We start from the raw sequence: 22,774 nt of genomic DNA, 5'->3' as shown, positions 1-22,774 counted from the left end.
GATTATCTTCTGTGTCTGTGTTAATTGATTTCCCTTTTCTTTGTTGAAGAGCGTCTCTGCAGTCCTTGTGCCTAGTCCGCCATCTTGCCGGAACTTCCATCATCTTTTTGATGCTTCCTGCTTCATTTAATTTTTTTTGCCCTTAGAATTTTCTCTTCAGTTCTTTTAGCTTGAGAAATACCAATCATGTTCTTCCCTTTTGTTTGCCAACCCCAGGTCTTTGCACATTTCATCATAATATTTTACCTTGTCTTCTCAAGCTGCCCTTTGAAATCTTCTGTTCAGCCCTTTTACTTTATCATTTTTTCTGCTTTCTTTAGCTACTCTGCACTGAAGAGTAAGTTTCAGAGTCCCTTCTGACATCCACTTTGGTCTTTTCTTTCTGTTACCATTTTTTTAGTAACCTTTTTACTTTATTCATGCCCTTGATGCCTATTATTAAAGACTTGGCAGATTCTTGTGACATCCCCATTTTACCCTATATCACTCACCATTTGACCAATGTAGTAGATTATCACAAATTTAATTAGAAATTGATGCCAATCCCAATTATGGTCTGGATATGGTAATCTTGAGCCATTTGTCTATTTGCAAGAAAGCCAATTCTTCAAGAATCTCAGAAGTTTTAGTAACTACAAGCTACTTATTAGTACTTATTAGTACAACTACCACACTGTCAGTTGTAGCCTTCCTCTACCCATACCTTTGTAAATGAACCCTCCTCAACAAATAAAGTAAATACACTGAAAAAGAAATTCAAATACCTTTCTATGTCATGCAAAGTAAATGAACCAAAAGCCTTTACAATGGCCTGTAAGATCTTATATGGTTTGCTCCATAATGCCTTTATCTCTCTAGTTTCATTTCCTTCTCCTCTCCCCTTTGCTTGCTTTGCTCCAGCCACACTGGTCTTTTTTGCTGTACCTCAAATATATCAGACATTCTCCTACCTTAAACTCTTCGTAATTTGTTGTTCCCTGTGCGTGGAGTAATCTTCCTGTATTCCTTATCTGTTGCTGTATAACAAATCACCAAAACACTTAGTGGCATGAGATATTTAGAAAGGAATGCATCAGACATCTTTGAGTCCATTTTTCAAGGTCATCCTCCAAAAAGGAAATAATTATCTTGTCAAAGATGGTAACAAACCATTTGCATGTTGGTGTCAGTCCGTAGACCACTCTTTATGATTATTGGTCCAAAGAAGGCCTCTTCTTTAGCAAGGTAACTAAGTCATAGATGGAGAGACCTTTCTGGGCACAACATTCAGATACATTATCAAATACATTAGAATAATGGTTTACGATGAGTTACAGGATTTTCTTCAAAAAAGAATTTCTTTTCCTAAAAGTGAAAAGATATTTGAGGTGATTTGTTTTAAATTTTGCTGTAATTGTTGCTGTTTTACACAGCATTTTTCCACATACATATTTGTCAAGGGCACTTAACTCTTCAAATTTTAAATTGGAAAGGAAAATCATATAGCTGAAAGCCAAATGCGCATTCTAAAACAGAAATTCTATACAGAACATAGAATTAGAGAATTGTTGTTGTTGTTGTATGTGCCATCAAGTCGGACCCAACTCATAGCGACCCCTCCTTGGGTTTCCGAGGCAGTATCACTACAGAAGTAGATTGCCCCGTCTTCCTTCCGAGGAGTGGCTGGTGGGTTTGAACCTCCAGCCTTCTGGTTAGCAGTCAAGCACCTTAGGCACTACGCTACCAGAGCTCCCGAATTAGAGAGTAACAGAGTATTATTAGATATAACTCCCAAAAGCTCATTGCTGATAAGTCAGTTGCTACACCATGTGTTGCAGAGTATAACTGTCTCTAGGTTTTTATTGGCAGTAATCTTTACAGAAACAGAGCAGCAGGCCTTTCTTCTGCAGTGCTGCTGGGTGCATTTGAAGTGCCAACCTTTAGTAGATGAGTACAAACTCCCTAGGCTGTACCTATGTTACTAGATATACTTACTATCTATATTATTAGATATATATCTAGTATTTTAACTGATCGAGCTATATCTATTAAAAATAGTTGAATACAAAACTAACTTTTATAATTATATAAATGATGGTCATTAACAGAGCATTTCAAGGGAAATATGATCATTAGACAATTTTATTATATTTTTCTCTATTAAATAAGTGTGGGCTTTTTTATTTTAAAATATGAAAATACAAAAATAAGTGATAAACTTTCCTTTAATTTGGACTTAAGTTTTCGATACCAAATAAATTACATGCTACTTAGTAATAAAATTTTATGGTCTAACGTTGCAAAAGGAGGGGAAAGTGCATATAGATTACTTTTAAAATATAGTGTACTTTGCCCTGCATCCTCTACTCCTATTCCCCAAGAAGTTTACGGATTTTTCAAGGCACCAAAAACTGGAACATAGGTGGTTTTATGACATTCAAATCCATCTGAAAAGACAATATTTGGTGGACTATTTAAATTTTTATATGAGTTCTTACTTTAGTAGATACATTTTGGAGTTATTACATTAATACATTGAATAACTTGAAAACTGCTTACTTTTTATTTTGTATTCAGTATGGAAATTTATTCCCAGAGCGGAGCTTTTCTGATGCAGAATCGGAATGCTTGTGTAGTCACAACAGCTGTCCCCACACCATGTGGTATCTTCCATTACTTTACTGTAGAGATGAATTTTTGGCCCAGTGTTTCAGTAATATTGGACACATATGGTTTTAAGTGGCAAAGCAGTATGCTTATGCATTCATTTGACTTTCACAGCTACAGTTGGCTCCAGATTAGAACAAGGAGAATACATTCACACCACGGCCACCCTCATGGCTGTTGTAGGAGCTGGATCACAGTAGGCTCTGTTGCTTCTAAAGACACAACTAACTATTGCTGAGGAATTACGCATTCAGAAAAGTGCCTTACAGCTGTAGGAGAGAGAATAATGACTTGCTAAAAGGATTCTCTCAGAGACTTCAGATTATGGTTTTAGTTATTGTCGATCTAGGTTTTGTTTTTTTAATATTAATAATAAAAATCATGACCATGAAGTAATTATGAAGTAAAAGGAAAGCTAGCCATAGCAATAGGTGATTTTTCAGGTTATCAGCCCACATATTTGATTTGTCAAATGGTTTTCTTTCCAGAAAAAAAAGAAACACTATACTTTTATACTCTCATTATTAATAAGGAATTAAAACCAGATTCATTTTTAATACTCATTGTTCATATATGCAGCATATTTAGAAAGCCAGTTTATTTAAAATATAAATTATTTTTAGTTTAGTATGTAAAATAATGTTTATATTTTTGACATTTTAGACAATTTTGTTTGCACCAAAAATGTTTGTTATAATCAATGCAGAAATAAGATGATTTGATTTACTGTGAAATTGCATGGATAATATGATATGGTTTGAATACTGTATTGATGAATTCAGTACAATGTATATGCGGTTTCAACTTCTTGCTATTCATGGTATGATTTTATACTGCGAGCTTATATTTAAATTCTGTTTAAAACTTAACTCTTGCATTTCTGAAACCAATTGGTATATGTATTAAAGCTTAACTTGTAGCAATAAAAATATTTCCTTGAGAATCAAATTACATTTCTGTCACTAACATCTTTTCATTGTTCCTTTAAACTATGAATTAAAAAAAAATACTTTTCCCCCTAAATAAAGTTAAAACAAACAGAAACCTCAGTGTAAATTTTTAAATCATCTGACATGCAGAATTAGATTTCTGATATTCATTAAATATCAAAGAAATTCCGACCATACCCAATGTAGGCTCTTTTTATATGTGAATTTATGCATGTATCCTATAGACTATACAGATGAATATGTTTGAGTCTTTCAGCTTTTAGTGGATACAAAGTAGAACGATTGATAAAATCCTCCCTACTATTGGCTATTATTTACTGACTCTTAAGTGGCAGGTTGTATTTATGCCAATTTATTTGCTTCAGGGAACATTCTTGATAGCAGAACAAAGTGAATAAAAGTAGTTTGCTTTGCAAATGAATGCAAATGGGAGAGCCTTTCGGAAAGCCCTTTAACAGGGGCAGTGCACTTTGATTATGAGTGAAGCTGCCATTTGGACATGGTGAAAAGAGCACGCTTGAACCATTGATTGGGGGAGACAGTAAAAAGTCAGGAAGGGCCCCGTTAAGCTTGCAGTGAGGCAGGCGGATGTCAGTGTGGTTAGAGCACAGTGGGAGAATGACAGGGAGGATTAGTGTCAGGAAGAAGCTTTGCTGTAGCTGTGGAGATAGTCCCTGGGGTCACTCACCTCTGACTGTTGTTCTGTGCTGATGGTTCTGTAATGCAAACTGCCTGATGTATGCCTGTTCATTATCGGAAATGGTGATTAGAAAAGGTATTTGTCTCAAAGGTTCCTTTCTTTCTTTTCTTTTCTTTCTTTTGCCTTTCTTTCTAATTAAAGGAAAATAAGGTAGGCTTCCTTCATCTCTCTACTGACTCCTGAAGTATTATTTTATACCAGAGTGGTTACTGCCTCTGGTGAGTGATAGTTTAGTGGTAAAATGTTGTGTAAAATAATTGTAGCATGGTCATTTGTTATTTGATTATAGTTTTTATTTGCATTGCTCTCTTTTGGTTTTCACCAGTGCTGAGTAAAATTAGAGAATATGTTTCCTATTAAGATTTTTGCTTTTGAGGTTTTGTAATCTGTAAGGTCTTTCATTATTTAGCTTTATAAGAGCTAAATAGGAGATTTTCATTGTCTCAAAAATAAAATATTTTGCATGGACTTAATGGTATAAGTCTTGGTCACAGCGGTTTCTATTTGTATTTCTATTCCCAAGTTTTATAAAATGCTAACATTCACCATGAGCTACTAAGTTAAACTTCTTGAAAATACATTGTTTTTAAAATTGAGTATTATTTACATAGAGTGCATGAAAAAAAATATATCTTTGTCTTGGTTCTGATTCTAATTCAGTGCATTTATTTGCCCACATTTTCATTTATACCTGTAAAGTTTTCTGCTTTCTTTAAAATGTATTTTTTTTTCTTAAACTGTAAAGACCTCTTATATTAGCATTATTGTATAAGGCATTTATGAGCTGCAGTGACACAATATATTTCATAGGTTTTGAGAATAGTTCCTCACTTTAAAGCAAAACTGAATTGTCTTTTTTAAAATGTCTCCAGAAGCCTGATTTTGCAACATTTCTGCTTTCTTATTTCTTATAGATAGGAAAATTGAAAAAACTGCTAGAGCTTTGCGCTCTCATGTTAAATACGAAACACATACTTTACATAAACTACTAGATTGCATTTTAATATTGTTGACTTTTGCAGAAACCATATTGCCAATGATTTGGTTCACGGGCTTGTTAAATGTCTTTCCTTCCCAATTATCTTTCTTTCTTTTCTTTTTTTTTTTTTAATGTTTTGCAGGCACCTGAATGGACAGAAGAGGACCTCAGCCAGCTGACAAGAAGTATGGTTAAGTTCCCAGGAGGGACCCCAGGTCGATGGGAAAAGATTGCCCACGAGTTGGGTCGATCGGTGACAGATGTGAGTTCACTCAGATTTGCATTGTATGGAGGAGTGACAAACCAGAACAAGCAGACTTTGTAGAAGGCAGCATAGATGGGTCCAACATTATCTTTGGAGAAAGGCTACAATCTTTTTAGGACCTGGAAGTGAACCATTAACGAAATAAGCAAGAAGCAGATGTCAGCTAGTCCCCTGGTCCACAATTAACAGCTGTAACTGATCAGTGTGTGAGGGATTCTAGTGCTTAGAGACGTAGGCTACTGTAACCTAATCACAGAAAAACAATGTTTTTGTGTTTATAGTGATCCCTTTAACTGTGGAAAAATAGTTCTTAGACTGATCAGTTAGAGAAGTTGCATTTCAACTGGATCTTTTTAATACTGAAATACAGATCATTTTAAATGAGCAGTATTCCTATACTGCAAATGGAATGTTCAAATTTTTATTTCAAGATTGATACCTACCATCCATTTTGAACACGTTTTTGAACCAGGAGAAACAAAAAAATAGAGAGATGAATGACCATACCTAACATTTAAAAGACAAAGTGTTTACTTGAAAGTTTTTGGCTCATCACTTGTGGATGAGCCAAATTTTATTCAGGAAACTTAGGGCAGAGAATCTTATAAAAACACATAGCACAATGCCTAACATGTACTAAATTATCAGCAACTCTTTAATTGAAATTGGAGAAAATTTTTATTTTCATCAATATGATTAGTAAGATATAGTTCATAAAGAATAGCAAATATTCTTTACTAAATAAAAAAATGCTTTATTAAATTTAAATAAATCCTACAGATTTAAAAGTTTGAAGGAGTTGTTGAAAAAGAAGATTCAAATATTCCCCTCAATTCTGTTAGTATACCTTTGGGTCTTTTTTGATACCACCTAGTTTGATAATGATTGATGATAAACCCTGCGAAATGATTAAGACAGGTACAAAAAAGAGCAGCTTGTTACATAAAGGCTAAAAGTTCTTTTCCATGGTTAACTTCCACTTTTTTATTTAGAAGGAAACTTACAAAAAATATTGCTGTCAAATTATCTTTCTTTGATGTGTGTGTGTAGGAGCTGCTTTGGGAATTTTAGAGTACATATTAATTATTGCTACTACCATATAGGTCTTTTTAAAACTACATTTAAAAAAGAATGTTATTTGAATTTTTATAAATTTTTTCATTATTTTAGCTTTATTGATTAAATTTGATTATGTGCAAAAATAGTTATTGTGGCTTATAACAAAAATTATTTTTGTTCTGTTTCATGAAAAGACCAGTTATCTTGGATGATTAAAAAAGAACCATAAGGACCTTTTTCTTCAGCTAAGAATGTTACTGGGATATGCATTGTATTATCTTGTTTTAAGATTAATTAATAATGACTTATCAGTAAACATGAGACTGAGGTTGGTTTAGTGCGTTATCAGTAAATATCTAACCAAATTAAAGATAGTCTGTGGTTATTGATGTTTTAGTTTAAGTACTATGACCTTCTGACTGCACAGCTACTGTCAGTGTAAATCCACCAAAAACCAAACCTACTGCCATCAAGTTGATTTTGACTCAAAGCAACTCTGTAGGACAGAGTATTACTGCCCCGTAAGGTTTCCAAGGCTATAAATCTTTATGGAAACAAACTGCTTCATTTTTCTTACCTGCAGAACAGCTGGTGTGTTTGAACTACCTAAAAAAATAGTTCACTCATTTATTGTCTCCATTGAAGATAGCACCGCCTTTAACTTTTTATTAATATTTTCCTGGGGCCAGAAGTAGATAGGAAATGGAGTAGAGTGATATTTTTAATTAATTTGTTGTCATTAAAATCTGGTTAAATTTTATCAGTGTTTTTAAGAGTAGAGAGATAAAAGTTTAAGAACTGCACAGAATATACATAATAAAGCCAGTAAATCCATGGGATGGGTAGCTGTCTATCATAGATAAAAATCTATACCTAATTTATAAGAGTAGTCTTTGTACAGGCAAAAGCATAGTTTCATTTCTTTTTTTCCCTGTAGAATTACCCAAGGGAGACTGATTCCATATCTGTAATAAAAAACAAAACCCACTGCCATCTAGTTGATTCCGACTCCTGGCAGCCCTAAAGGACGGAGTAGAACTGTCCCATAGGGTTTCCAAAGTTGTAAATCTTTACGGAAGCAAACTGCCACATCTTTTACCTGTGGTCCAGCTGGTGGTTTCAAACTGCTAAAATTTGGGTTGAGAGTTGCACTTTAACCACTGTGCCACCAGGGCTCCTTATGTCTGTAATAGATACGTTTTATTTTATTATTAAAGTGGCAAACATAACTTTTGAAAGTTTTGAGTTTTCTTGCCAAGTATTAGTTCTATTTTCATAATACCAAATGTACCTTGGAAATAAACATTTGATAAACGTAAACTTTTGTGGTACCATAAAATGTTACTGTAATTTTTATTCTTTTACTTCTGTCAGCTATATTTATATAGACTCAATATAATTTCATTTTGTGAGCATCATCTTCATAGCTGAATTACACATTTCATTTGGTAACTATACTTGCGCGCACACACACAAAAAAAAACCTTCAGATTACTCTCTAAAAGAGAACAGGTGTCTGAAGACAGATAATTTATGTTTTAGTAAAGACACAGGGATGACTTGTGAGTCACAATGAAGCAGCTGAAAGGGGTTCAACTAGTACAGTTCATGTAGTAAGTAAAAGTTAACCGCACTTTAAAAGATCACTTATATTACTTATTGATTGATGGTGTTAATTAGATTTGTTGTCATTAAGTACTTGATTTTGAAAAAGAAAGTCAGTTTGCTATAATCAGAACCTCTGCATACTGGCCATGTCACCTGTGCCACTTATCCTGTCTTTGCACATCTGTTCTTTGACCTGTTTTCCTTACTGAATTTAGCTGCAGGCTTACTTGTCTTTCCTTAGGGAAACAATTGACCTTTTTTTGAGAAGGGTAGGAGGGTACCAGTGGTGGGATCTACAAATTCTTTATTTGGGTTGGCAGATTTTAGTGAAAAGTCTATTTTATTCTGCAGTTAAGAAAGGAGTTTTAAGTGTGTTAACTGTCATAATTAACACAGATTGCTGAATTCTAATCTGGGTAGATACAAGCACTGTTACCTTTTTTAAAAAATCCAAGAAAATATATTTTAACTAAGATATACCTAAACTGTATGACCTACTTTATTACAGATTAAATGTTTTCAGTGTCACTGTATGCTTTTCAGCAAATAATTTTGGTAACCACAAAGGACACTCAAATTATGAAAACAACAGAGGAAACAAAAACTGTCTGGCATGTAAAACCAACTTTAATGTGATTATTAGCTTCAGGTTTTCTACATTAAGGTCAGGGAACACTCAGATTTCTTGCTTGTGAAGTAATGTCATTATCTTGCCTGAAAAGATGTAAACTGATTCTGCTTTTCTCTGTGACCACTAATCTCTTGCATTCTGGTTGTGATAGCAGACTGATTGGAGATTTTCTGCCTGCTTGAAAAAGGCCCAGGTAGGCAGCAAAACAAAAGACAGGTGGATAGATTTAAGCAGACTTTTATAATTAGCTTAGTGCCCCAGTGAGATGTGTAGTTAGATAAAAGTCCTTGCAGATGAGAAAAGAGGAAGAGAGAAAATAATAAAATTCCTAGTTTTATTTTACATGGCTAGAACTAAAGAGAGAATAGAGAAGCTATCAACTGGGGAGAAATTTCTATACTGTTGTTATGATATGTTTCAAAAATAATCGATTAAGTGGATTGTTCAGTTGAAAATAAGTTTTATGATTTATCATTGACAAAGAGTTGATGCCTTTGAATTACGATGTTGGTGAAGAATACTGAAAATACCATGGACTGCCAGAAGAACAAACAAATCTGTCCTGAAAGAAGTACAGCTGGAATGCTCCTTGGAACTGAGAATGGCCAGACTTCATCTCACCTACATTGGTTATTCCCTGGAGAAGGATATCATATTTGGTAAAGGAGAGGGTCAGCGAAGAATGTGAAGTCCCTCACAGAGGTGGATTGACACAGTGGCTGCAACGATGGGCTCAAGCAAAGCAAAGATTCCGAGGATGGTGCAGGACTGGGCAGTGTTTCGTTCTGTTGTACATAGGGTGTCTATGAGTCGGAGCTGACTCAACAGCATGTAACAGCAACAGTTTATTTACAGACATTTTATTGTGGTTTGGGTGAAATTAGTTTCCCATTCAACAATATATACACATTTTGTTTTGTGACATTAATTGTGATTCCCTCAGTGTAACAGTACTCTTCCCACTTCCTCACCGGGTTCCCTGTTTCTGTTTGTCCTTCTTTCCTACCCCTTCCTACCTCTGAACTTTGTTTTTGAGCAAGTGCTGCCCTTTTGGTCTCTTACAGTTGATTGTTCTGAGGAGAATGTTCCTCATAGGTGTTGTTTGTTCACTTTAGGACTGTCCATTGTTTGGCTGAAAGTTAATCCCTAGGGGTGGGTTTAGTTTGAGGCTTGAAGGATATCTAAGGGCCATAGTATCAGGTTCTGCCACTCTCTATCAGACCAGTAAGTCTGGTCTTTTTTACGATTGTGAATTTTGTTTTTTGTTTTTCTCCCACTCTGTCCAGGACCTTCTATTGTGATCCCTATCAGAGCAGGGCAACATCTACTTCTTCTGATCTCAGGCTAGTGGAGGCTGTAGTTTGCATGATCCATTAGTCCTATGGACTAATATTGTTTCCTTGAGTCTTCACTTTTCCTTGCTCCAGACAGGGAGAAGCCAGTGGTTGCATGTTAGATGGCCACTTGCAAGCTTCTAAGACCCCAATGTAGTATTTCTTTTTGGCAACTATATTATTGATCTTACTTTTAAAGTCACACTAGCTCTGTGCAAGAATGTAAAGATGACAAAAATTTTTTTAATAGTAATTCTCTTATTTAAACCTAATCTCACATTTCTCTCCTTCCCTTCCTCCCTTACTCTATCTTTCCCTCACAACTTTTAAGGATGTTTAAAATTTTGAAGTGAATGGGTCCTTTATCCCATTTTTCCTTACTAAATGAGTCACTAGCTAATCTAATAACCAATTTTCAATATGATATTAATAGATTATAATAATTTAATGTGTTACCAAATGACATACATCATATACATACATGCTTGTATTTTAATAAGAGCTTTCAAAGTTCTTATCCCAAGGAAATGAATGATTAATGTAAGAATTTCAGGCAACTGGATTATCTATTTGAAGGAAAAAGGAAGCAGAGAGTTGTTTTGAGATAGTAGGACCTTTGATGTCCATCAGATAAAAATATATAATTAATTGCTTAATGTAGCCATTGGCCTAGTTGGAATTTTGCTATATATTATACAATTTCTAGTCCAGAGGTTTGTATATTTCCAGTCGATACTGAAATTTCTAACTCAATATTGAGCAAAATCACAAACAGGACATAATCATATACTATATATTTACTATACGAGAATAGAATTCATGAAACATTGCATAAATCACAAAGAAACCTACAGAATGGAAGAAAATTTCTGCACATCCTATATCTGATGAGGATTTAATATCCAGAACATAAAACAAACTCATGCAACTCAACAACAAAAAAGACCAATAGCCTAATTAAAAAATGGACAGAGAAACTGAATGGATGTTTCTCCAAGGAAGATATAGAAATGGCCAAAGAGCACATGAAAAGATGTTCCACATCATTAGTCATCAGGGAAATGCAAATTTAAACCACAGACAAAAAAACTAGATGGTGTCTGGCTACCACTTCTGATGGTTCCAACCAGGAAGACAATAGATGATCCCAGATAAAATGGGAGAAAGATGTAGAACATAACTCAGATTCCTAAAAAGGCCAAACTTAACTGGACTTGCAGAGACTAGAGGAACCCCTGAGACAAACACCCGGGGATACCCTTTAAAATTAGAATTCAAACACTCCCAGTGGTCACCTATTAGCCAAAAGACAGAGTGGCTCATAAATAATATCACTAGTGAGTTCTATGCTCTATTAAATAATACTGACTTTGATCCAGTAGTACAGAGTAGAACTGCCTCATAGCATTTCTGTTTAAACTTGTGACCTTTCGGTCAACAGCCAAGTGCTTTACCTACTACACCATCAGGACTCCTAAATGAGACCTAAAAGTCAGTATTTATCGGAACCAAAGATGAGAAGGTAAGGGTAAGAAGGTGGGTAAGGAAGCTAGATTAATGGAAATAGAAAACCAGAATGGAAATAATGAGAATGCTGATACATTGTGAAAAGTGTAACAATGTCACTAAATAAGATGTATAAAAATTGTAAATGAGAACTTAATTTGCTATATAAATTTTCTCCACAAACACAATAAAATATTAAAAAAAGAAAAACACAATGATATGCTATACATCCACAAGGATGGCTGTAATCACAAGTAAAAAAAGGAAAAATAACAAGTATTGGTGAGAATGTGGAGAAATTGCTGGTGGGAATGTAAAATGTTACAGCTGCTGTGGACAACAGTTTGATGATTCCTCAAAAAGTTAAACATAGACTTAGCATATGATCCAGCAATTCCACTCCTAGGTATGCACCTATAAGAATTGAAAGTGGTGACTCAAACGGATACTTCTACACAAGTGTTAATAGTGGCATTATTCATAGTAGGCAAAAGGTAGAAACAGCCCAAGTAGTCATCAACAGATGAAAGGACAAACACAATGTGGTATAGTCATACAATGGAATATTAATCATCCATAAAAAGGAGTAAAGTTCTAATACATGGCATTGCATGGATGACCTTGAAAACATGCTAAGTGAAATGTCAGACACAAAAGACAAATATTGTGCGATAGCACTTCTATAAAATATCTAGAATTGGCAAACTTATAAAGACAGATAGTAGATTAGAGGTTACCAGGGGTGAAGAAGAAGGAAGAGTTAAGGTTTTTTTTTAACTAAACAGGTACAGAATTTCTGTTTGAGGTAAAGAAAAAGTTTTGCAAATAGTAGTATTAGGTGCACAACATATACAAAACATAGGTATTTTACATTTGGCCTCTTTCACTTAGCAAGAGATGTTTGAAGTTCATCCATATTGCACCATGTATCAATAGTTCATTTCTATACATTGTTGAATTACAGCCTTGGAAAACCCTAAGGGACAGTTGTACTCTGCCCTTTAGGGTCACTAGCAGTTGGAATTGATTCTAAGGCTTTTTTTTTTTAAATTGTAATGAAGTGCTGTGTTTTGTTTATCAATTATCCAGTTGTTATCATTTGGATTATTACCACTTTCTGGCTATTATGAATAATGCTGCCATGAACATTCACATACAAGTCCTTGTATGAACACATGCTTTCATTTCTTTTGGGTAGACTCCTGAAAAAACAGTGGAATTGCTAGCTTGTATGTTTAAGTGTATGATTAACTTTTTAAGAAAGTTGCCAAATTGACTACCAGTAAGATGGAGGAATAGGCAGACAAGCGACACAGACCCTCTTCAACAAAGAAAAGAGAAACCAATTGATAGAGATAGAGAAGATAATCCTCGAGCCCTGAGCTGAGCTTTGAAAGGAACTATACAGAAGTGGATTAGGTACCAACTACTGGAAAACCTGAACAAAAACAGAACCTAGGAATAGGCTCTGTTTACCAAGGTCAGCAGGGACATACAAGAGGCTGACAACAGGAAAGGAGACAGGTGGTGAGTGTATAAGTGCTGTCAATTAGTGAGTAGAGGAGCACAGCACAGTACCGTACCTGTGTAGATAACATACAAAACAGAACGAAAATCATGGACAAGTCACTCCAACATACCATATTAAATTGTTGTTGTTGTTGTTATGTGCCGTCGAGTCGGCCCCGACTCATAGCGACCCCTCCTTGGGTTTCCGAGGCAGTATCACTACGGAAGTAGGATTGCCCAACCTTCCTTCCGAGGAGTGGCTGGTGGGTTTGAACCGCCAGCCGTCTGGTTAGCAGGCAAGTGTCTTAGCCACTATGCTACCAGAGCTCCCATATTAAATATAAACCAAAAATGTCACAATGCCTTGGAGACAACAGAGCATCACAGTCCACACAAAGAAGCAAGATAAAGCAGGAGAAACAAGGGACCAGGATACAGACCCAAAACACATCCCTGAGAAGATGCAGCATTGGAACTCCCTGATAAGGAATTCAAGAGAATTATATTTAGGTATCTTCAACAAATTGAGAGACACATCAAGGAAAACACAGAGAAAACACTAGAACAATTTCAAAAGATAATATAAGAACAAAATGACAGAATCAATGAAAAATTAGAAATGATACAAAATCTACACATAGAAATCCAGAAGATTAATGCTAAATTTTCAGAAATAGATAAGACATTGAATAGGCAAAGGAGTAGAATTGAATCAATGGAAGACAGAATTGGAGAGATTGAAGGCAAATACCTGAACACTTCTTTGGAAAGGGATCAATCAGAAAAAAGATCGAGACAAAATAAAGAAGGTTCATGTGGGATACTATCAAAAGGAATAACCTATGTGTAATTGGAATTCCAGAATTCCAGAACAGGAAGAGACAAATAAAGCCACAAAGAAAATTGTCGAAGATTGGAAGAGAATTTTCCTGATATGATGAAAGATGAGAATATACCCATTCAAGAAGTCCAACGAACCCCAAACGGTATAGATCCCAAAAGAAAATCACCAAGACATATCATCAAACTCACCAAAACCAAAGATGAAGAAAGAATCATGACAGCAGCATGGGAAAAATGAATTTATCTACAAGGGGCAATAAGACTAAGCTCAGATTTCTCAGCAGAAACCATGCAGGTGAGAAGACAGTGAGATGGTATATATAAAACTCTGAAAGAGAAAAATTTCCAACCAAGAATTATGTACCCAGCAAGATTGTCCCCTAAATATGATGGTGAAATTAGGAGATTTCCAGATAAGCAGAAAATAAGAGAATTTGTTAAAACCAGACAAACCTTAAAAGAGATACTAAAGGGAGCCCTTTGGACAGAGAAGCAACAACAGCCAACAACAACTGACCGTTAACGCACATGATGATATAACCCAGTAATCAACTCAGCTCTGGAAGTATCCAAAGTAAATAAGCCTACAAAATTGTAAACAGGGAACCAGAGACATCAATTGACAAATGAGGACAACTACAAACCAAAAAGAGGGGAAAAAACCGTGTCATTACAGAACTTCTAGATGGTAGGGAAGTCAAGACAACTACAAGATAGAACGGACTGTTGTAAACTTGGGAAGAAATCACAGGGTAACCTCAAAGAAAATTGATAAACCTTCACATCAAAATAGAAAAGAAAAGAGGACCAGCGCAAATATTTAACAAATACTAAAACAACAGCAATGAAGGAAGTGATAACACAATTCATAAACAAAACGAGCTCAGCATAGAAAATTATATGGAACAAGGAAATTGACACCACGAAAAAGCACATAACAAAAATGACAGCAACAAATATATATTTGCCGATAATTACATATCTGACATGGGATTTATCTCTAAGATTTATAGAAAACTTCAGCACCTCAGCAGCAAAGAGATTAGCAATCCAGTTGAAAAATGGGTAGAAGACATGAATAGACACTTTACCAAGGAGGATATTCAGGTGGCTAGCTAATATATGAAGAGACACTCACAATCATTGGCCATCCGAGAGATGCAAATCAAAACAACAATGAGATATCATCTCACCCCAGCACTGATGGCAAGGTTCAACGAGACAGAAAATAACTAATGCTGGTGGGGATGTGGAGAGATTGGAACACTTAATACACTGCTGTTGGGACTGTGAAGTGATAGAAACACTGGAAAGCAATATGGCAATTCCTCAGAAAGCTGGAATTGGAGATACCATTTGACCCAGCAATCCCATTAGTAGGATATATCCTAGAGAGGTGAGAGCCAGGACAGGAACAAAAACATAAATACTTATGTTCATCACAGGATTTTTCACAATTGCAAAAAGATGGAAACAACCTACATGCCCATCAGAGGAAGAAGGAATGACAAACTATGGTACATACACACAGTAGAATGCTATGCAGCACTAGAGAATAATGTAAAGTCTGCAAAACACTGCATTATGTGGATAATCTTGGAGGACATTATGCTGAGTGAAATAAGTCAATCACAGAAGGGCAAATAAAATATTAATTCATTGTTGTGGAGAGTCAAGGAAAGGTTTATATATGGAGGGAAACTTTCTTTGTTGTTTGCCAGGGGTGGAAGGGGAGGGGAAGAAACACTGCAAAAAAAAAAAAACAAAATTGCGTTGACCCATGTCACTTTAGTTTTGTGCATTTCACTGTACATAGTTTATATTTCAATAAAATGCATTTTAAAAAATGTTGCCAAATTGTTTATCAAAATACTGTACTATTTACATTCTTACTAACAATACATGAGGGTTCCCATTTCTCCATAACCTCACCAATTCTTGATTATCTTTTTAATTATAACCATTTTAATTGAAGTACTGTTGTAGCTCATCTAAAAAAAAATTAAAAAAAAAAAAAGCCTTAAAATTGATTCCAACTAATAGTGATCCTAAAGGGCAGAGTACAACTGTCCCTTAGGGTTTGCAAGGCTGTAATTTTTGCAGAAGCAGATTGCCACATCTTTATTCCATAGAGCTGCTGATGGGTTCAAACTTTTGACTTCAGTTTGCAGCCGAGTGCTTAACCACTGTGCCACCAGGGCTCCTTCTCTCTTGTTGTTGTTGTTGTTATGTGCCGTCGAGTCGGCCCCGACTCATAGCGACCCCTCCTTGGGTTTCCAAGGCAGTTATCACTACGGAAGTAGGATTGCCCAACCTTCCTTCCGAGGAGTGGCTGGTGGGTTTGAACCGCCAGACGTCTGGTTAGCAGGCAAGTGTCTTAGCCACTATGCTACCAGAGCTCCCTCCTTCTCTCTTAGTAGTAGCAAATTTGCACCAATAACTAATGGTACTGAATATATATTGAATATTTATTTATGTGCTGGTTAGCCATTGCTATACCCACCAGCTGCTCTGCGGGAGAGATTGGGGCAGTCTGCTTCTGTAAAGATTTACAGCCTTAGAAACCCTATAGGGCAGTTCTGCCCTGTCCTATAGGGTCACTATGAGTCAGAAGCAACTTAATAGCAATGGGGTAATGCCTTATTTGGTGAAATATCTGTTAATATCATTTGTCCATATTTTAATTTGGTTGTTTTTCTTCTAATTATTACGTTGTAAGAGTTTTTGTAAATATATTAAGGATTCAAGTCATTTATCAGATACGTGATTTGCAAATATAATCTCCCAGGCTGTGGCTTATCTACTCATTTTCTTAATGATGTCTTAAGAAAAAAAAGAAAAGAAAAACTCACTGCCATCAAGTCCCTTCCAACTCATAGCAACTTCCTTTGGGTTTTGGAGGCAGTAAATCTTTATAGAAGTAGATTGTCCAGTCTTCCTTCTGCAGAGTGACTGGTGGGTTTGAACCACCAACCTTTTGGTTAGCAGTCAGATGCCTTAGGCACTACGCCAACAGTCCATTTTGAGTTGATTTTTTATAAACAAAAAACAGAACTAGTGGAATTAGAATTACCATTTTACCCAGCCATTCCATTACTAAGTATATATCCTAAAGAAGTAAGAGCCAGGACAAGAACAGACATATGCAGACCCATATTCATCGCAGCACTTTACAGTAGCCAAAATATGGAAACAACCTAGGTGTCCATCAACTGAATAATGGATAACCAAACTACAGTACATACACACAATGGAGTACTATGCAACCCTAAAGATAATGTAGAATCTGCAAAACACCGCATAACATGGATGAACTTGGAGGACATTATGCTGCATGAAATAAGTCAATCACAGAAAGACAAATATTGTATTAGTCTGTTATTGTAAGAAGTCAAGGAAAGGTTTATACATGGAAGGAAATTTTCTTTGTTGGTTATCAGGGGTGGGAGGGGAGGGGAGGGAACACTGTTAGATAGGTAGAGATAAAAACAAGTATTGATTTGGGTGAAGAGAAGGGCAATGTACAATGTGTGAGTGAACAACATGGTGGCATTGAGGAAGAGGAAGACATAGAGAGGTACTTGGGAAGTACAGACAACAAAAATGAACCCTTTTGCACATAAGTACTGTGTTGCCAGTGAAGGCAAACATGGATAAACGAGTGGATAGATGGGTAGACAGGCTCAACTATTAGGTATGTCTGTGCAGTAGGTAGTGTGCCGAAGACCATGTATAGGGTTGGCAGACAATGTTTCTACAAGTATATTGATATATTCTGTAAGAATTCCCAGGTGTATAGTAGAGCTGACAAGGGACAAGGTTGTAGTCACTTCTTGGGCACAGCAAGCTACCCAGAGGGGATGAGTCGTTGAACCTGTGGGCTTGGGACTGTAGTCACAGGGAACATCAAGATCAATTGGCATAACACTGCACAAAACATCGTTCCACCTCCTGCTTGAGCGAGTAGTGACTGGGATCTTAAAAGCTTGCAAGTTGCCATCTAGATGCAACGATGAGTCTCTCATCCAGAGCAGAGAAGAATGAAGAAGACCAGAGATTCATGGAAACAGTCCAAGTGACTGGCACACCATGTAATCTATAAATGATTATGAGACCAGAAGAACTAGATGGTGCCTGGCTACTGCTGTCAACCACTCAGAGGGGGAATCTATGTAGGAGATCTTGTATAGAGAGGGAGAACAGTGTGGAACAAAACTCTAAATCATTTGGGAAAAAAAAAAAAAATTAACCGAGTTTGCTGGTCTGATAGAGCCTGGTGGAACCATGGAGACTATGGCCCCTAGCTGCTCTTCAGGTCTGGAATTGAACCCACACCTGTGGCTTCCAACCAAACAAAAGTCAGGCATATGAGGTGAACATTTACACGAGGTAGATACACTCCTTGGAAAAAAAATCATGGAAGAATGGAAGGGCTGTATATGCACAGGAACATAGCTCAGGGGGCAGGAATGCATGGAGGGAAGGACACAGGGAAGAGGTAACTATGGGGAAGAAGTAGGAGGGGAGCTGTTGCATTTGTGGTAAATTATAGTCAAGGTCATGAGACAAAGTGTATGTGAACTCTGTGTGGAAAGTGAATTTGCTTTGTAAACTTTGACCCAAATCACAATTTAAAAAAAAAAAATAATAATAACTTGACCTTTACTTCACATCAAACACAAAAAAATCAACTCAAAATGGATCACAAACCTTAGCTCAAAATTATACCCCTGCCATTGAGTCAGTTCAGACTCATAGTGACTCCCATTGGGTTTCCAAGACTGTAAATCTTTATGGAGATAGACTGCCTCATCTTCCTGCCATGTAGCAGCTGGTTTGAACCACCAACCATCTGCTTAGCAGCCAAATACCTGACCCACTAGGAAGCATTAAAATTCTACTTTTCATGAAGTCCATTTTATCAGTTTTTCTTGCTGATGGATTATGCCTTTCAGTGTCATTGCTAAGAACTATTTGTGTATCCCAAAGTCACAAGGATTTTCTCCTATGTTTTCTTTTAAAAGTTTTATAATATAAAGCTAAAGAGCTCTGGTGGCATAGTGGGTAAGGCATTTTGCTACTAACCAGAGAGTCGGTAGTTCAAACTGAGCAGCTGCTCCACAGGAGAAAGGTAAGGCAGTCTGTCTCCATAAAGATTTACAGCCTTGGAAACCCAATGGGAGTCGATACGAGTCTAAATTGACTCAAAGGCAGTGAGTATAGATTAGAACTAAGGTCTGTGATCCATTTTGAGTTGATTTTTGTGTTTGATGTGAGGTACAGGTCAAGTTCTGTTGTTTATGTATATCCCACTTTTCCTAGCAACATTTGTAGACAGATGTTCCCGCATTGAATTGTCTTGATATCTTACTCAAAAAAAAAAAAAAAAACTGGCCTGTGATCCATTTTGAGTTGATTTTTGTGTTTGATGTGAGGTACAGGTCAAGTTCTGTTGTTTATGTATATCCCACTTTTCCTAGCAACATTTGTAGACAGATGTTCCCGCATTGAATTGTCTTGATATCTTACTCAAAAAAAAAAAAAAAAAACTGGCCATAAATATAACAGCTTATTGATACATATATACAATATAATCATATTTTCCATTTAAGTTTTTTTCCTGATAGTGGCTTGTTCCTTTCTGATGAAAAGGACTATGCTTTTTTTTTTTTTCTCATTGAGAATACAAATTAGAATTTGAACTGTCTGCAACTTTTTATCTAAAGATTTTTCAAATATATAAAAATGGAAAACTTGAAAGAAATACAGTTATAAATTTACCTGTATGCCTTCAACCTAAATTAAACATTAATTTTACCTACTTTCCTATCATCGTATTTTTGGTGAATGATCTGAAGGTATACTGAAGACATCTCTACATTATAGCTCTAGATACCTTAGCATCTATCTCTGGAGAATAAAGACATTCTTATTACATAATCACAATGCCAGTGTCATATCTAAGGAAATAAAAAATTTCATAAAATCATCTAATGTTCAGTCAGTATTCCATTTTCCCAGTTGTTCCCAAAATGTCTTTATAGCCATTTTGTTTTTCAAACCAGGATCCAGTCAAAGTTCAAGAATTGTTGTATTTGGTTATTAGGCTTCATTACTGTTTTAATTATTAAAAAAAAAAAGCCTCCCTTTTCCATGATACTAACTTTTTGAAGAATCTAGGCTCTATTTGTTTTTAATATTTAATTTTTTTGGTGGCATTATACATAGTGAAATCCATTCCATTCCACAGTTTATAGACATAATGATCAGAATATTGGTTATATTATTGACATTTTATCAACATTCTTCTTCTTTTTTTTTTTTTTAATGTGATTTGGGTGAAAGTTTACGGAGCAAATTGGTTTCCCATTCATCAATTCATACACACTTTGATTCGTGACACTGATTGCAATCCCCACAGTGTAACAGCACTCTTCTCACTTCCTTCCTGTGTTTACCAATTCCCTTGGTTATTCGTTCCTATCCTTCCTGCCTTCTGAGCTTTATCCCTGGGCAAATGCTGCTCTTGATTTCACATGGTTGATTATTCTAATGAATGCATATGTTCCTGGTACTATTGTTCATCTTATAGTCCTGTCTGTCACTTGGCTTAAAGTTGAGCCACGGGGATTAAGTTCAGTTCCTGCTTTGAAGGGTGTCTAAAGGGTCTTGGGGGTTCCACCAGTGTTGATTAGACCAATAAGCTTGATCTTTTTTTTTTTTTTTTATGATTTTGCATTTTGTTCCACATTTTTCTCTCACTCTTATCTGGGACCTCCTATTGTAATCCCTTTCACAGCAATCACCAGTGATAATCAGACACCATTTAGTTCTTCTGGTCTCAGGGTCATGGTGGCTAGGGTTCACATAGTCCGTTAGTCCTTTGGATTGTTTCCTTGCATCTTAGAGTTTCTTTACTCTTCTTTACTTCAGACAGGGAGAGACCAATAGTTGTACCTTACATGGCCACTTAAAAGCTTTTAAAGCCCCAGTCACTACAAAGTAGGATGTAGAACATTGTCTTTGTGGATTATGTCATGCCAAGTGACCTTAGTGCCCCTTGAGACTATGCTCCTGAGCCCCATGCCCAGTGACTCCTTCCCTCAGGGTATTTGATTATGGCTAAAAGTTTTCATAACTTTTCCTCCTGTATGCTGTACTATATTCTATAAGTATGTAGGTAGAGACATCCTTTGTCAAACCTGTATATATTTCTTGGTGTAGTCCTATTCACCTTCCCACTGTATCATCATTCTTGTTATTTCTGTTCTAGCTGTTTCATTTCCATTTACTTAACTCTCTGCTCCTCAGCCTTCTAATATGTGCTTTAAAATAGCTGTTGATCCTCTGGTCTTATATAGATAATTATTTTATATATATATATATATATATATATATACATACACAGAAGCTCTGGTAACATAGTGGCTAAGGCACTTAACTGCTAACCAGAAGGCTGGTGGTTCAAACCCACCAGCCACTCCTCGGAAGGAAGGTTGGGCAATCTACTTCTGTAGTGACACTGCCTCGGAAACCCAAGGAGGGGTCGTTATGAGTCAGGACCAACTCGATGGCACACAACAACAACATATATATATACATACACATATGAGCTCTGGTAGCATAGTGCTTAAGGCATTTAACTGCTAACCAGAAGGCTGGTGGTTCAAACCCACCAGCCGCTCCTCGGAAGGAAGGTTGGGCAATCTACTTATGTAGTGATACTGTCTCAGAAACCCAAGGAGGGGTTGCTATGAGTCGTGTCCAACTCAACGGCACATAACAACAACAGTATGTATGTATATGTATATATATGTATGTATGTGTGTATGTATATGTAATAGTGAAGAGTGACTGTCTTTATTCTTTGAGCTAAATTGTTACTTAGTTTCAAGGTGACATTAGTGGATAGTTTCAATTCAAATTTGAAGAACAACTCAGGGTCTTAGTCTCAGAGACTCCTCCAGCCTCAGTGAGCCCAATAAATTTGTATTCTTTAAGAATTTGAGGTACTCTTCTACATTTATTTCCATTTTACCAGGATTTATCCATTGTGTGCCTGATCTGAATTTTCAGTACTGGTAGCCAGGCACCATCTAGTTTTTCTGGTCTCAGAGTGAAATAGGTAGTGGCTCATGGAAACAATTAGTTCTGTAGTCCAGTTCCTTCTCTGATTCTTGGGTTTCCTTTTTTTGTTCATTTCAAATAAAGACCAATAGTTGTATCTTAGATGGCCACTTATAAACTTTTAAGACCCCAGACACTATTCACCATACTGGGAGGTAGAACATAAACTTTAAGAACTATATTATGCCAGTTGACTGGATTGCCCCACCAGACCATGGCTCTAAGCCCCTAAACTAAAAGAAGTCATCCCTTGAAGTGATTAGTTGTATCTAATTAGTATCAGCATCTGTAGCCCTCCCCCTCTTTTTAACTGTAGTTGTTGTAAATCCATGTACAATCTAGCATTTGCTCATCCATTCCTTTTCCCTATATATAGTTTATTGACATCAATTACATTAGTCAAGCTGTGCAAACCTCACCCAAATTTGGTGCCACTTCTTCCATTACTATTAACAAAAAGTGACTACTACATAGGGACTACTTCTCCTTCTCCCCGCTCTCCTACCCCTGGTAATTACTAATGAACATTGTTGTTGTTACGTGCCGTCGAGTCGGACCTGACTCATAGCGACCCCTCCTTGGGTTTCCAAGGCAGTATCACTACAGAAATAGATTGC

The 22,774-nt window shown here is 36.2% G+C and overlaps 1 protein-coding gene across 1 annotated transcript in view; it reads left to right on the top strand.

Annotated features, from left to right (window-relative positions):
• DNAJC1 (DnaJ heat shock protein family (Hsp40) member C1) overlaps window positions 1–22,774 on the top strand; it is a 452,461-nt gene that overhangs the window by 385,891 nt on the left and 43,796 nt on the right. Inside the window, exon 7 of the mRNA XM_007936407.2 lies at window positions 5,418–5,537. Coding sequence (XP_007934598.1) covers window positions 5,418–5,537 — 120 coding nt within the window. The remainder of the gene's footprint in view (window positions 1–5,417; window positions 5,538–22,774) is intronic.

This window comes from Orycteropus afer, unplaced genomic scaffold (assembly GCF_000298275.1).
Source record: "Orycteropus afer afer isolate SDZICR_OR568_19922 unplaced genomic scaffold, OryAfe1.0 scaffold00035, whole genome shotgun sequence".
In the NCBI taxonomy this organism is placed as follows: domain Eukaryota; kingdom Metazoa; phylum Chordata; class Mammalia; order Tubulidentata; family Orycteropodidae; genus Orycteropus; species Orycteropus afer.
Note: the sequence above shows the minus strand (reverse complement) of the source record. Positions and strands in the feature narration are given on the sequence as shown.